The sequence below is a fragment of the Schistocerca serialis genome, chromosome 10, assembly GCF_023864345.2.
Source record: "Schistocerca serialis cubense isolate TAMUIC-IGC-003099 chromosome 10, iqSchSeri2.2, whole genome shotgun sequence".
Classification (NCBI taxonomy): domain Eukaryota; kingdom Metazoa; phylum Arthropoda; class Insecta; order Orthoptera; family Acrididae; genus Schistocerca; species Schistocerca serialis.
The window spans coordinates 213,124,361-213,142,044 of NC_064647.1; the positions used below are offsets into that span (position 1 = coordinate 213,124,361).

General features: G+C 38.9%; 1 protein-coding gene across 3 annotated transcripts in view; it reads right to left on the reverse strand.

The window, feature by feature from the left end:
* LOC126424921 (uncharacterized) overlaps positions 1-16,275 on the reverse strand; it is a 302,725-nt gene extending 286,450 nt beyond the window's left edge. For all 3 annotated transcript variants that reach the window (XR_007576231.1, XM_050087763.1, XM_050087762.1), the window contains exons 1-2: positions 16,046-16,275; positions 9,258-9,320 (exon numbers count right to left, since the gene is read on the reverse strand). Coding sequence is in view for 2 of the 3 variants with exons in the window: in XM_050087763.1 (XP_049943720.1) it covers positions 9,258-9,320; positions 16,046-16,048 (66 nt within the window). In the remaining variant the exon portion in view is untranslated. The remainder of the gene's footprint in view (positions 1-9,257; positions 9,321-16,045) is intronic.
* Between the last annotated feature and the right edge of the window lie 1,409 nt (positions 16,276-17,684).

The following is a 17,684-nucleotide window of genomic DNA, read 5'->3' on the forward strand; positions in this document are numbered from 1 at the left end:
GCTAAAGGATGTATTGATTTTAAAGGTAGAAGAATCGTAGACATAAAAGACCCGGTAAATGGTTATGATGCTGCCACCAAACAGTACTTAGAGAAAGAATATGTTACTAATCCTGAATACACAAGCATTCTAACACAGTTCAGTAATTACGTTAATACAAATTATTTCGATGCAAAAGTGAATCAGATTCATCAAGGTAATTAAAACACTACAAAGCGTTTCTTTACAAAAAAAGGAAGTAGAAAAAGCTTTTGGATATTATTTTTCGAAGGCAGAGTTAACACCACAAGTCAAATAAGTGACCTTCAAAAAAGAATCTATGAGAAACATAGACTGAAAATTGATTTTAATACTGGCACGGAAATATCCAAGTACAAATTTGATTATGATACAAAAATCAAGAGAATTATTTTATTTAGAGACAATGTAAATCGCGATCTGTCACATACTGATTTTAAAATAGAGATAAAAAGATTCAACGTTGATGAACTGCAAATTTTATATCCAACACTGGTTAATAATCCATCACTTGAAATGAAAAAGAAGGATAAAATACTTATATCTCTAAATGAATCTGTTAAGACTATCCTGGTTTCAGGTGAATTAATCATGTTTGCTGAATTGCCAGCGACAGCTGAAGCAGACGCAGTCTGAATGCAGGTCGCCGGTGACAGCTAAATATTTTTTAATCTATTTAAATGGACGATCACATTTATTGCTTGAAGAGTAAAAAATTTACTAGACACATAATCCACACAGAGTAATAATAAAAAATGGAAGATAAAGAATCGAAGGCCTTTGTACAATTTGTAAAAGTAAAAAGAGTAAATAAGTCAAAAAAAATTTGTAGATGAAAAGGTGGGCGAATCACCCACCTCTATTCGTGAAGAAATCATTAATGAGCTGCATAAACAAACGAGAAAAAAATTTGGACGAAGAAATGTAATTTCTCTCGGTATAGGTGACTTCTGGTAAGCCGACTTAGTCGGAATGGATTCGGGCATCTTGAAAGGAATTTCGAAGATAAATCGTGGATACAAATATTTATTGACCCATCATCAACGTCTTCTCTAAAATTGCCAGTGCTGTTCCAGTTAAAGATAAAACAGGAAAGAATGTGGCTGATGCCCTCGAAAAAAAATTTTTCAGCTCCAGGAGACCAAAAAATTTGCAGACAGACAACGGGAAAGAATTCTTTAACTAAGAATTTCATGAGCTGATGAAGAAATACAGCATTAATCATTTTTCGAATTTTACAGAATTTAAAGCATCTGTTGTTGAACGATTCAACCGAACACTTAACGAAAAGATGTGGAAGAAATGTGCTCTTCAAGGAAATTATAAATGGGTTGACATAGTCTCGAAATTAGTTGACGAATACAATAACATGAGACATTCGACCATAAAAATGGCTCCAAAAGACGTAGATGAAGAGGCTGAAAAAATCTTGCTGTGGCCCTTTACGCGATAAATTTGCCGGATGCTAAGCCCAAATTTAAAATTGGCAACAAAGTGAGGATCAGAAAACTGAAAGGACTTTTTGAGAAGGGTTATATTGCAAATTTGTCTACAGAAATCTTCGAAATTGAAGATGTTATTCGATCTAATCCAATCACGTATAAATTGAAGGCTCTAGATGGCGAAGGAGTGAAATGAAATTTTTATGAGCATGAGCTGCAGAAGACGAAATATCCAGATGTATATCTCGTTGAATAAGTATTGCGAAAGAAAGGAGATAAAGTGTATGTAAACTGGTTGGGCGTCGATGATTCGCATAACAGCTGGGTGATTAAAGACAATGTTATATTTTAAAGTGTAAGTGATTGACTTACGCCTTCTCCTGAAGCAGTCGCAAACGTCAGGCCAATTAATAAGTGACTGTAATTTTAACTTCTTTATGTGTAATCGGTTCTTTATCGCTTTTCCATTGTTTTTGATCTTTAAAGCAATTCCAAATCTGTGTTGTTAATGTGATGCTCAGTTTTTACTCGATCCAACAATTCTGATCTACAAAATTGTTAAGGCTTTCGTGGCCACTTGTTGACAAACTGCCTATTGGCTTCTGTCTCGGGTTCTTCGGCCGACGTTCATCTAATGATTTTTCTGACGTTTCGCCAGCACGAGTGGCTGGCGTTGTCAAAGCTTCACCCTCCATTGCCGGTGGTGAACTGGAGGCGAGCTCGCGGACGCAGATTATATGTACCTGGCGCGCCAACGTCCGAGGGCTTCTCCGCAGTCATTTCCGGTGCGGTTCTCCTCTTGCTACCTGCGACGGTCGTTCGCTGCAGTACGGGAAGCCAGGATCCGTTTACCTTAAGGCTTTCCTCTTTCTTGTTCAAACTGTTCGCGTGTTTTTGGATTTCTACAGCTTCTCTGAACAAGCGCGTGTGATAGTGCTTCTCTACAGCCAGAACTTCCGTGTCGGCGAATTTTATTACGTGGTCGGTCTCATTCAGTGCGTGCTCTGCCACGGCCGATTTCTCCACCTGCCCCAACCTGCAATGTCGCTTATGCTCTTTGATCCTGGTGTTAATGGATCGTCCAGTCATTCCGACATAAACTTTTCCGCATGTGCAAGGTATACGGTATATTCCCGACATTGCAAGTGGGTCTCTTTCCTCCTTCGCCGATCTAAGACACTCTTTGATCTTCCTTGTCGGTTTGAAAATCGTCTTTACGCCGTGTTTGCGCAATATACGGCCGATTTTGTCCGTCACTCTGAGAATGTATGGCAGAAAGGCCGTACCCGACTTTTCTTTTTCTGGTTCCTTACTTCGCCGAGTGTTTGGCTCTGTTACACTTCTAATGTAATTTGTGGAGTACCCATTGCTCCATATTGGTACTGCCTGCCGATAAGGGGATTGACCGACGCTTTCACATTAATTTTTTAATGCTCAGTTTTAATATTCATTATTTATCTTATAAGAACATCTTCATTTAAACTTGATTCAAAATGATTTCCTTGGTAAATTATTGGTAATCTTTCTTTCATTAAATTGTATAGATTTATTGAGTTTGGATTCCTGATTCTCAAAATTATTTCGATTTCTGGATAATCTGCTAGTAATTAATTCAATCTAGAATTTACAGAACAATTTTGAGTTCTTATAACATAAAATGGATAGTCCAACAGATGATTTTTCTTTATTAAAATAAATTCACTATGTTTATCTTGATTAATGGTTGGAGGAGTGGCATGATTATCAATAATTTCGTCTTTCTCGTGAATTATATCTCTAGCAACGTTGAACATAGTTCTATTACTATTTTTCATACTTTCAACTTTATTTTCTAAACCCTCAACTTTATTTTCTAAATAATTAATCGTATTTTGTAGTTTGTATTCACCATATTTTCTGATTGATGGTTAAACTTCATGAGTAACCCGTTATTTTTTTAATTGCTTAGCTGCTGGTAATTTTGAAACCATAACCAACAACTCATATTCTGTAATGAAAATAGTGTGTTTTTCATTAAAATTTAGGGGTGGCGTTTCACTAAAAATGGTAATCACACTCGGATGCGCTCAGCACCAGAAAGTTGTATATATATTGTAAACCCAGGTTCCAGAAATTCTAGATCCAGAAATAAATCAGTTTCACATTAAGATAGCTTTCATTATTGCAAATCATTGTTAGTTTTGATTTACATACTGATTTCTGAAAACAATCGCTTACCTTAAAATTTATATGCCTAATGGTTAGTAAAAAAGTTTCCAGATTTTGAAAATATTAGAAAACAGGAGTTTCTTGTTATTTTATTATGTCGATTTCAATATACATAGTAAAATTAATTATATTATAAACGGAGACATATATTATGTTTACAGTTAACACTGATAAATACAATTTATTATACCTCAGAAGCTTCGAGGGAGCTACTTCATTAGATGGGTTATGCTGATATTTCATGACCACGGGACTGGTCAGGGTGGTTCCACACTTCGGCCTTCTCATTTCCAAGAACTCAGCCCCTAGACTTCCACTTATGGGGACACTTGAAGGAATTATTCAGTGACATTCCAGCCAACGATGTACAGACAATATAGTATCGTGTGTTTCTTCAAGGCCAGCAAGTACATGACAATTAGATCGACTTCAAAGAAATTGTGATTGCTAATGCCGAAGGGCAGAAGGAAGTATTTTACTGAGTCCCTCCTTTGACCAAGAGATCGAATCTCAGTAGGTACGTACTTCTCGACCCACGTTCATTAGATGTGTGTTTTTTTTTTTTTTTTTTTTTTTTGTCTGGGTTAGTATTAGCGTCTCTCCAAATATTCGACACTTTTTTTCTTCTTAACATCTTCAGTACGGTAGGTATCAAATCTTGTGCCGCACACACCAACTCGGCCAAGTGTATGGCTCTGTGGAACACACAAGCTGAGGTGACAAAAGTCGTGATGTAGCGATATGCTTATATACAGACGGTGGTAATACCCCTACACAGTGCACAAAAGGGCGGTGCATTAACGGAGCTGTCATTTCTAAACTCAGGTGATTCATGTGAAAAGGATTCCGACCTGATTATGGCCAACACTGTGCGAAATAACAGGAGAAATCTGTGTGGAAACTACGACGAACGTATGCGTTAGGACAGTGTGGCGAAATATGACGTTAATGTCTTAACTAACAGCACGACACCGCCTGTGGCACCTCTCCTGGGCTTGTGACCATATCGGTTGTATCCTAGACGACTGGGAAACCGTAGCCAGGTTAGATGTGTCCCAGTTCCAGTTGGTAAGAGGTGACAGTTGGATTAGAGTGTCGCGTAGACCACACGAAGCCATGGGGCCAAGTTGTCAATAAGGCGCTGTGCAAGCCGATGGTGTCTCCATAATGTTGTGGGTTGTGTTTACAGGGATTGGACCGAGTCTTTTGGTCAAACTGAAGCGATTATCGAATGGGAATGGTTATTTTCGGCCACTTTGGGAACAACTCCAGTCATTCGTGTACTTCATATTCCAAAACAACGATGGAGTTTTTATGGACGACAATGCGCCATGTCGTCAGCCCACAACGGTTCGCGATTGGTTTGAAGAAAATTTTGGACAGTTCGAGCGAATGATTTGGCCACCAGATCGTCCAGCATGAATCGGGCAGAACGTTTATGGGGAATAATCCAGAGGCCAGTTCCTGCACCGGTAATACTTTTGCAATTATGGGCAGCTATAGAGGCAGCGTGGCTCAATATTTCTGCAGGGGACTTCACACGGCTTGATGAGTGAATGACACGTCGAATTGTTGGAAGAGGTCAGATACGATATTAGGCGGTATCCCGTAAATTTTTTCACCTCAGTATATAGGATCCATAAATAAATAAATTCTAGTGGTTAACGCTATCAAAAATCTGAATAGAACAGGCAAAATTCAAATAGCTCTGAGATTTTCATGTTTATGAAATATTTCTGAGTTATGAATTCATGTCGGTTTTGCTGTTACGAACTGCAAACTGATAAAAGAAAGTATCGGCGAAGTCATAAGAAAAGAGGTGAAAACATTCTCTAAACAACGCATCCATGAAGCACAATAATGGGAAAAAGATCACAAACTGACTGGCCAGAGAATGTGCAAAATGCAACCTTGATGACTTCAAGTCTTAAGTGAGGTACTCAAAAGTGCCAATCACTTCCAAAGTATTACAACTTCTAGACTTAAAATAATATTTACTTGCACTTCTGAATGGACGGACATTGATGACGGAATAGAGCTATACAAAGTTCGAAATAAATTCACTGAACGTGAAGATGCTCTCAGCTGTGTTAAGTATAGATGTACTATCCACTGCCGCGCGGGGTAGCCGCGCAGTCTCAGACGCCTTGTCACGGTTCGCGCGGCTGCTCCCCGTCGGAGGTTCGAGGCCTCCCTCGGGTATGGGTGTGTGTGTTGTCCTTAGAGTAAGTTAGTTTAAGTTAGATTAAGTAGTGTGTAAGCTTAGGGGCCGATGACCTCAGCAGTTTGGTCCCATAGGACTTACCACAAATTTCCAAGTTTTTACTGTCCGCTGGTGACATACGAAAATTTGCGTCATACCGGAACTCGGACCTGAATTTTCTATGAGTGGTCGCCTTAACCATTATGCTATCCGTGCACGCCTCCCGCACTGACCGTAAGTTCTATATGTAAGAGCGTCAACATCACTACACCCTAGTCTCCTACATTTATCACGAAATGCTTGCAGGGTTTACTCTGTATTCCCGTATCAGTCAGATATGTGACATATGGACATGTTGAAGTTTGGGTCGGTCTGGGGCATGTGCGCGAGTAGCCTAATGGTTAAGGTGACCGCTCGCGGTAAGCGGGAAATCCGGCTTTGCGTCCCGGTCCGACACTAATTTTCACGTGTCACCAACAGGTAGCTCATCCGCCCATAATACAGCTGAGTCCAGGTTATTCGAATTCAGCGATTTTCTCGATTTAAAATAATAACACAGAAAACTAGTCAAAATTATATCACGTTATCACAAAAGAAAGATTTGCAAAGACTGAAGTCGGCTGAAAGGTGCCGAAAGAAATTTTGGTAACAAAAAATCTGAAGGTGGTTGGCAATTTATTTTTCTCCTTTCTGGTGGTGGAGTATTTATTGCTGTCAGAGGTAGTTTGCCTTGTAGCGAAATTGTTCGTGTGAAATAGTATGGGTAGAGGTTGTACCTGACAATCGGACTAAACTATTAATTGGATCGTTTTACCGACCCCCCCACTCAGAAGGTATAGTTGATGAACAGTTCAAAGAAAACCTCATTTCAAATAAGTATCCCGCTCATACAATTATAGTCGGAGGTGACTTTAATCTACCCTCGATATGCTGGAAAAATTATACATTTGAAGCCGGCGGCAGGCACAAAACGTCATCCGAAATTGTACTGAATGCTTTCTCAGAAAATTATGTTGAACAATTAGTTCATGAGCCCATTCGAACCGTAAATGCTTGCGAACACATACTTGATCTTTTAGCAACAAATAATCCTGGACAAATAGTGAGTAATGTGACGAATACAGGGATTCGCGACCACAAGGCAGTTGCTGCTAGGCTGAATACCGTAACACCTACAACCATCAAAAAGAAACCTAAAGTATATCTATTTAAAAAAGCCGATAAAAATGCTCTTAACACCTTTTTAAGAGACAGTCTCCACTCCTTCTGACCTGATCATGTAAGTGTAGAAGTGTTGTGGAATGTTTTCAAAGAGATAGTATCGACAGCAATTGAGGGATATATACCACATAAATTAATAAGTGATGGTACTGATCCCCCATGGTACACAAAACGGGTCAGATCGTTGTTGCAGAAGCAACGAAAAAAGCATGCCAAATTTAAAAGAATGCAAAATCCCCAAGATTGGCAAAGTTTTACAGAAGTTCGAAATACGGCGCGTGCTTCAATGCGAGATGCTTTTAATAACTTCCGCAACGAAATTTTGTCTCGAAATCTGGCAGAAAACCCAAACAGATTTTGGTCATACATAAATCACACCAGTGGCAAGATGCAATCAATACCTTCACTGTGCCATAACAACGGTGAAGTCACTGATGGCAGTGCCACTAAAGCAGAGTTATTAACCACGGTTTTCCGAAACTCCTTCACCAAAGAAGACGAAGTAAATATTCCTGAATTCCAATCAAGAGCAACTGCCAAGAAGAGAAACATAAAAATAGATATCCTCGGAATAACGAAGCAGCTTAAATCACTTAATAAAGGCAAGGCCTCCGGTCCAGATTGTATACCAGTCAGGTTCCTCTCAGAGTATGCTGATAAAATAGCTCCATATTTAGCAATTATATTAAACCACTCGCTCACAGAAAGATCCGTACCTAAAGACTGGAAAATTGCTCAAGTCACACCAATACCCAAAAAGGCAAATAGGAGTAATCCGATAAATTACAGGCCTATTTGACTAACGTCGATCTGCAGTAGGGTTTTGGAACATATACTGTATTCGAACATTATGAAGTACCTCGAAGAAAACGATTTATTGACACATAGTCAGCACGGTTTCAGAAGATAGCGTTCTTGTGATACACAACTGGTTCTTTATACTCATGAAGTAATAAGTGCTATCGACAGGGGATGTCAAATTGATACCATATTTTTAGATTTCCAGAAGGCTTTCGACACCGTTCCTCACAAACATATTCTACCCAAACTGCTTGCCTACGGAGTATCGCCTCAGTTGTGTGACTGGATTCGTGATTTCCTGTCAGAAAGGTCACAGTTAATAATAACAGACGGAAAGTCATCGAGTAAAACACAATTAATTTCCGGCGTTGCCCAAGGAAGTGTTATAGGCCCTCTATTGTTCCTGATCTATACTAACGACATAGGAGACAATCTGAGTAGCCGTCCTAGATTGTTTGCAGATGATGCCGTCATTTACCGTCTTGTAAAGTCATCAGATGATCAAAACGACTTGGCTCTGAGCACTATAGGACTTAACAAAACGACTTGCAAAATGATTTAGGTAAGATATCTGTATGGCGCGAAAAGTGGCAATTGACCCTGAATAAAGAAAAGTGTGAAGTTATTCACATGAGTACTAAAAGTAATCAGCTAAATTTCGATTACGTGATAAGTCACACAAATCTGAAGGCTGTAAATTCAACTAAATACTTAGGGATTACAATTACAAATAACCTAAATTGGAACGATCACATAGATAATATTGTGTGTAGAGCAAACCAAACACTGCGATTCATTGACAGAACACTTAGAAGTTGCAACAGGTATACTAAAGAGAATGCTTACACCACGCTTGTTCGCCCTATTGTGGAGTATTGCTGTTCGGTGTGGGATCCGCGTCAGGTGGAACTGCGGAAAAAGTACAAAGAAGGGCAGCTCGTTTTGTATTATCGCGTAATAGGGGAGATCGTGTCACAAACGTGATACGTGAATTGGAGTGGCAATCATTAAAACAAAGGCGTTTTTCGTTGCGACGGGATCTTCTCATGAAATTTCAATCACCACTTTTCTCCTCTGATTGCGAAAACATTCTGTTGGTACCCACCTACATAGGGAGAAATGATCATCACGATAAAATAAGAGAAATCAGGGCTCACACAGAAAAATTTAAGTGCTCGTTTTTCCCGCGTGCCCTTCGAGAGTGTAACGGTAGAGAGACAGCTCGAAGGTGGTTCCTCTGCCAGGCACTTTATTGTGAATAGCAGAGTAATCACGTAGATGTAGACGGATACGAGTCGTTTTTTAATTACTTTTGAAATGTTTTCCAGACACTAAACATAATTGATGATATTTATATTACTTACTGGCCCTTGTCCGATTGTAGTCCCACCACAGGCAGAACTTGTTTGTTGGTTTGGGGGCGTTTCCTGGAATAAAAAATATTTGAAGACGTAGTACAAAGAACAAACTGTGAACAAAGCATACAAAACAAAAAATAGGTAAAATGTTCTAGGTGTTTGGCCAGGGGAATTCTAGAATGTATTTGAAATAAAATTTTGTTTTATTTGACGAAAGCTTTAACAAATTTATAATTCTTGGATGGAAGTTGACAATTAAGCCAGTGCTAATTGTTCCATATATGCTTAGACCCAATCGGTAGGGAACTCAAGTTTATAGTTATTATCTATTTTTATTCCTAGAACCCAGATTATTTTTAGAAGCTATGTTTAGATACTGGACAGGAAAATGGCAATATTTCAGAAATTCATATTCAACTAAAAGGACTATTTTGTTAGCTACTCATTCTGTAAACTATGTATTTTTTTATTTGTTTTATCCAGTAAATTGTTTTTAGTGCACTGGTAGTACATATGACATAGGACAGGTCAGTGATAATTTACATTACTATATAAAGGCAAGTTGTAGTTCTTGATCGATTTATTTTTTATTTTTACAAGATACTCTAATAAGCTTTCAGACAGACATAGATTACATTTTTAATTACATATCGTCAGTAAATATATATGTAATGTATACAGGGGAAACACTGTTATCAAAAATCTCGAAAAGCCATTGACCGATTTATTTCAAATTTTTGCATGATGCTCTAATAAATATTCAGACAAACATTGGCTATATATATATATATATATATATATATATATATATATATTGTTACCAAAAATCTAGAAAATTTCTTGACCGTTTTACTACGAACTTTTACATGATATTCCACTGACATTCAGAAGAACATAGGCTACGTATTTTTTAAAAAATAAGAATGTACAGATTTTCTGTCAAATCTGACGAAAAAAGAAATGCTGTGTCATGACATTCACAGTCATTTTTAACAGATAGCAGTGCTTTACACCATTAGACAGATTCTTACTCCTTATATATAATTTTAAACAAAAATTGTACAGTCAACTGTGTGCTGTTTTGTTGCCTCCATTGCAGATAGTTTTAAGAGGAAAAAGGAATGTCATATTCATTGCTAATCAACTTATGATTAGAATGCAACTCTACTATTAAATCTAGGTCATTCGAAACTTTGCTGGTTTAATCATCTTCGGACTAAAACTACAAGAAATAATCTCACTGAAGCTACTATCCTCACAGATACAGCATCTGGACGTGTCTCTTCTGTACTTGTTATATTAATGATCTCAAGAGATCTACCTATTCATTTTAACTGACTTCATTTCCCAGTTGAGATTTTCGTTTGCAACAACAGTAAATGAGGCTCAATGTCAGAGAGAGAGAGAGATGGTGAGAGAGAGAGAAGATGAAAGTAGGGGGGAGGGGGAAGAATCGACAGAGAGAGGAGGCAAGAGGAGATGGACAGTTTGTGGGTTGAGGAGTAGATGAACAAAGATTGGGGGAGGAGGAGATGGGGTGAGAGGGGAAGGAGGTGATGAACAAAGAAAGTGGACAAGAGGAGGAGATGGAATGGAGAGGGGTAGGGGGAGATTGACACAGAGTTGGCAGAAGAAGATCATGATGCACACACAGTGGTTATTTAGTGAGACTACATCATCAGTATAACCAAAGTAAATTATAATAAAATAGGGGTAAAGAAGACACTCACCAAAAACCAGAAGTGTTGAGCTTACAGCAGGACACACACAAAGAAAGGAGAGAAAACTTGCTAACTTTCAGAATACATCCTGTCTTGAGCTAGAGCATACAGCCATACCCATAACCCCTCTCCCTCCCCCCTGCCACCCCCACCCATACACTCTCTGTTTCCCGGATAAACAATGCCAGGAGTGCAGTTTAGCAGATGGACTGGGATAGGGTTTCCATTGTCAGGTGGGCTGGGTACAGGGAGAGAGAGCTGGGAGGCAAGAGAAGGGGTTGGGGTGAGTAGCAAGCAGCTCAGATGGATGCAGAGAGTTTTCTGTCAAGGAATGTGGGAGGGACAGGAGGCAGAGACATGGGCTAGGCATTTGATTATGGTTGTCAGTGTCAGTCGAGAGCGGTGCGGAATGATGGTGATGTGGAAGTGTATGTGTGTATGTGTGTGTGTGTGTGTGCGTGTAGGTGTGTATATGTGTATGTACTCTATGTTCAGGAAGAATGTATTCCGAAAGCTAGCAATTTCATCCTTTTTTGTGAGTGCTGTTGACAAATAAATGCTTCAAATTTTCAGTGAGTGACCTCCTTTAATCCTAAAGTGTTTACATTCTACCACAACGTTCCGACCATAAATAATAATATAACATGTCATAGCTAATAAACAACATAATTAACAATATTCGATAAATCAGGTTCACTTGTAATGATGTTCCAAAAATTAAGACAGAATAGAAGCAGTCGTCAAACAAAAACTATTTCAGATTACTTTAAATATATTCAATGTCAGTACATATTTTAAGTAAAACATATCATTGTATAACACAATACAATATACTTCTCTTTTGCATTAATTTGTTCTTGTACCTGCAAATTGCTGTTAACATTGTAAAAAGCCAAGGTCAACACATCTCATCACTATGTAGCATTAAACGTCTTTCTTTTCATGAATCAACGTCATTGTCATCACTGCCATCGGCTCTCTGGAGTTTGTCTAATTGAGCTTTTATTTTTTTTAGAGTGTGTTTATACGTTAACTTCATTATTTAGTGCTATTCTGCTTTTTTGCTATTATGTTTCTGTGGCACTTTATAACCATTATTGGCTGTATGGCCCTTGTAACCCAAAGCCAAAATAAAGAGAAAAAAAAGACAAAGGGTGTAGAAGGTGACTAGCAACTGAATTATCCATTTACAAAAGCTGGACCTTGTTGAAGCAGGAAATTTTCTATCAAGAATGCAGCATACTAGGTTGCCGTTTTTTGCTTTTTCTAAAATGGAAATAGCGTCTAGTAAGTACTTCCCACAATAGCAGAAGTTTCCTATCTTTAATTACACTTAGTTATATAGCCATTAGGAGTGGTTCATTATAGCAGCATACTATTGGAGTGTATGTTTTAGTTTGCTTATATCCGTGACAATTCTACCCAATGATGGGAGTCTTCAAAACGTGGTCTCTGAATGAACGATTCTCCCTAGGTTAACAGTGTTGAATCTCACTGTAGTCTACAGAGTTTTCCTTCTGAAATGCCACAGTCAGTCTCATCTCTTCGGTTTTGTGTGTGTATAAAGACCGTTTTCCACCTTCTCTATTGCTGCTAGTTTCCACAGAATAACAGAACTCTCTTTGTGGTAAACACTTCCTATCTAATTATACCGAGAAACAATCAGTACAGTGTTGTTTTTATAATGCACACAAATTCTATGGTGTAAAAGTTGACAGAACAGCTCAGTATTAAGAACGGTATAAATATTTAAGAACAAATGCCCCAAACAGGCAATAGGTACCCTTCTTGTTGACAGAGGTTTCAGTTGTGAATAGCAAAACCTCTTAAAATCAAACCAAGGTGGAGCAATATGGTACAGATATTATGTGCTTTTCATTCTGTTTGTATCTAGGCTGGGTAAGAGAAGAGAAGGATAACGAGACACCAACTCTAGAAAACGAATGATATTGAGACACATTTTAAAATTAAAAAAAAAAAAAAAGAAAGCCGTATATAAGTAGCTTGAGAGTCTGCTAGAGAAGAAATGGGAAAGATGGGCACATATTTCTGAAGTCTAAACACTTGGTCAACTAGCAATAATGTGTACCTTCCTCCTGGATAGCAGTCAGTACATGTGGGAGATGATTGCAGGTGCTTAAGCTACCTCCCTAACACACCCATTCACAGCAGCTTACTCACTATATGCCCAAGAGCGCTTTCGTAGATGTATATTGTGTAATGAAAACTATAGTGCGATGTATATTGTGCAATGGAAACTATAGTGATAGACTGGACTGAAATGAAGTCTTACGTCTTGGTTAGGCTGACAAGTGGTAACCTGATTTTAAACTGCCAAAGTCAACAACCAATGCGATATAGTAAGAACAGAACTAATTTACCTTGAAAAATTAAATTTACATGTTCATCTTAAGGTGACTCCTCTTCATACACGATGACTATTAAAGTCCATCTTTGGTTTAGCGATATGTAAGACTTTGCACTGAGCAGAACAATTTCTTGTTTTCCTAATGTATTGCAATTAGTGAAACTGTGCAAGTGGCGAATCAGTTCATAGTTTTGACAGTTTGGGAAAACCGAGCAAACAAAATAAAAACGCAGGTAAAAATCTTTCTTGAATACCTGCTATACTGCGTAAGACAATCAGTGAGATTAACAGCACAGTGTGCGGTTAAGTGAAATATGCGGACACCGACTGATGATGGTGTCACATCGTTCATTTACACGTAAAGAGAATATAAAAATGAATTGAGTTTTGGTCAAAGCAGAATATCCCTAACATATTTGAACCGTATGGAACGTGGGTAAGATGAGATACCGATACCTTATTTAAATTATCTTTTCAAGCTCCACTTTTGCGAGCCACTTAGATAAACTGCCAAACCTATGGCACATATTAGTGTAATATTCGCACGCTGTTTGATGATTTTTATCAGATACCAAATACATGCTCAATTTTGGATGTAACACAATCTAGGCAATATAGTTAAAGACGGTTATAACGACGTCGAAGGGACCGACGGTATACGGTTGTTATAGCCTACAGTCGTACCACCCGGGTTTTTGCGTAGTTTTTTGATAAAAATTTCGTATTTGTAAATCTTAGGCTGCCATACAGTTAACACTTCAAAAAGTTTTTGAAATGAGCATAAACAGTCGCGACCGCAAGAAACCCTTATTTTGTGGAGAAGGAGTGAAGATAAAATGCCAGCAAAATGTATGAAACTTGTAATAAGGGAAGACAGAAGTAGCAAGAATGTAAATTTTTGAAGAATGTCGAATACGCTCTTGAATAATGAATGAGATAAAATGCTGGCCACGTTTAAAACGTGTTGCAGGTACTGCGCAGTATAATGGTCAAGAGTGTCACAACTTCGTAACAGTTACTGTATTACAAAAATTAATCAACGGTAGCAAAATGAATAGTATTCTACACATAAATTACATGAAGGCCTACACTTTGTCCCCTGTTTCTCTGTGAAATGTTATACGAATGTGATACTGTACCTAACTCACTGAAAATATCCAACACACATAATCATAAAGCATCAATAACGAATACACTATTGCTGCACTTCTGTGCTTTCAAAAAATAACTCAGATGGGAATTAAATTTTCTAGTTTTCTACAATCACGCAAAAACATTGACATTTAGTCTTCCAACCAGTTGCTTTAAAATGCGATACAGTAAGCACACTACTTAAATGCTTTTTTCGCTTAAAATGTGCGTGCGCATTTTGCATTCGTTCTGATTTGAAACCAAAAATCTGCAGCAAAAAAGAGTTTAAAGATAAGTGTCTCATTAATGTTAGTAATCCCCAAATAAGTAACAAACAAAAATGAGCATTGGACTTTATCCATATCCATACTTTCAGTACTAATATTGTAAATGCAGAAGTAAGTATCTGTTCGCTTTCACGACTACACCGTTGAGCCGATTTCGATGAAATTTGGTATGGAGATAGCTTGAACGCTGAGGAAGAACACAGGCTACCTTAGAAAGTGTTTAGTTCGAGACATTTGTTAATTTGAAGAAAATAAAGCGGAATATGGAACAATAATTACTCTTTGAAAAAGCTACTTACTCTTTGACTTTTGAACTTTGTCATATTTACGAATGTGCTTTTATTGTTTGACACGTTATATACAAAACGATTCAACATAATGAATAAAACACTAATACAACCCCCAACGTCTGTAATCCATACATCTATTCTAATTTCAGACACAAGCCCGTCGCATTTTAGTCGCTGAGCGTCTCTTATAGCCTCTAGCATGTTTGAAGACTGACAACTATGTTTTTTAAATGATGTACGACAGAGAGGCGTTGTTCCTTTACATATAGGCTGCATTTGGTTATATGGAAGCGTAAGGTATCTGACGTCATTGCCCATCCAAATGTAAAATTTGTGCTGCACCCAAATTATTTATTTTCTTTCTTTCTCAGTTTAACTCTATTTAATAATTTTGAGAAGTTCATATTTTACTTTGGTACCGCCACCATCACTCATCGTAACGAAAGTACTGATAATACTCAACAAATCGTGGTCTTTTGATTAGCTTTGCCCCGTCCTTGGTAGTATTCCAAACCGGGCCGCATTCTATCCGCTCGGGACTGTCTATGTGTGTGTGGTCATTATTTTATCAACTACGCGCAAATCGGCGAATTAGCATAAAATAAAAAGAATTACTTGCAGCAAGTTGTCATCATTTTATCATCAACTACGCGCAAATCGCCGAATTAGCATAAAATAAAAAGAATTATTTGCAGCAAGTGGCCGAACAACAATAAAGCCATACGAACAATTCATTTCATTTTATTGACAAGCGAACGCAGCTGCGAGAAACAGCTAATAGCAGTTACGTTTCTCCGAAAATGTAATGAAGAGTACGCCGTTTGGGAAGATAACTTGCAATAAGCGATATCGATTTTTTAAATACACCGTTTGTGTACGATTTAGGCGGTTGCGTTAGATTTCGCTGTTGTAGCCAATACGATATATACAACATGTACTATGCAAAAGTTAGTTGTTAAGCCAAAAGTACTATAGTTGTTGTTACGATAAAACTAACCATTTCCAGCGTGAATGGATCCGTTCAGGTTATGTCCTTCCAAATGTGAGTTCTCTTTCACAAAAACAAGCCAGAACTGGATCACAGTTCCATCTCCCAGCGCACGATGGGCAGTTCTTATTTTCTGTTTATTTTAGCTGTTTTCACTATGTTCAGTGCTTCGCAATTTTGACAGCGACGACCAATGAGGCAGCGACGATAGAAATAGGCCGTTGCGTCTGGCTGCGGCGGGACTGGGCGTCCATATCCGCAGCGACGCCACGCATCTCAGACGTAGTGTAGCCGGCGGCCGCAAGGGGGCAGGCGTTTCCAGCCGGCGCCGCAGTAGAGAGCCTATTTGCCAACCGTAGGGACGTTTCCCTACGCGTAGGGACTCTTGGCTCCTTCTTCCAAAATGCAGGGGCGTAGTAACGGATTCACAATCCCTCTGTAAAACTCGGGGAATATATATGAGAGAGATGTTTCCTAGTGGGCACACACACACAAAACATACATATCCACCTCACCCTCCTGGTATTAAAAGAAGAAATCGCACACTGACGAGAAGTCAGGATGTCCCACCTCAAGTTCGTCTGGAGGAAACACTGATTAAGTTCATCATCTTTTGAAAACTCAGTGTTATTTCCCATGCAGAGCTGTCACTTAAGGGCTGAACATCTCTAAATGAAGTATTCAGGACATTCGCTAGAATGTTTTGAAGCGGAGAAAAAGTCTGTGAAAAGTTTGTCCCACACACATCGACTCCAGAACAAAAGCAACCGTCCGTGGGCGCCTGCTGTGACTTGATTCAAATGCAAACAGCAGACAATTCTTTTCTGGAAAAAATCATCATGGGTGACGAGACTTGGCATTATCCATATGAACCTATTAAATGGTTAAAGTGGCTCTGAGCACTATGGGACTTAACTGCTGAGGTCATCAGTCCCATAGAACTTAGAACTAACCTAAGAATATCACACACATCCATGCCCGAGGCAGGAGTCGAACCTGCGACCGTAGCGGTCGCGCTGTTCCAGCCTGTAGCGTCTAGAATCGCTCGGTCACCTCGGCCGGCGAACCTATTAAAAGACGACAAAGCGCAGACTGGATCTCTCATGGTTTGCCTAGACCGAAGAAGGTGCGAATGACAAAATCCAAAGCGAAGATAATGCGTGTCGTGTTTTTTGACGCCCACATCATTATCTACAGTAAGATATTCCCACTGGAACCAATATTATTTTGGTGTCGTGGTATGGTTGTGCAAAAGGATTCAGAGAGTTTGTGTTCAAAATGGGAGGGGAGGGATTTCTCCTCGTTGCATATCATGCAGCTACAATTGTGGTAGAGTTTGCAGCGGCGAAAACATGTACCAGCTCTTAACCAATCCCTATATTAACAGCTTACCAGCAGCAGTTCGAGGACAGAACAGATTCTAGGGTTTCTTATATCAAGGTCGCTGATAAAGCTTCTGTGGCATCATGTTACACTTGAAGCAAATATGCGAGCTATATCAGACGTCACCCCCTCCCTCCGCCGGCCGAAGTGGCCGTGCGGTTAAAGGCGCTGCAGTCTGGAACCGCAAGACCGCTACGGTCGCAGGTTCGAATCCTGCCTCGGGCATGGATGTTTGTGACGTCCTTAGGTTAGTTAGGTTTAACTA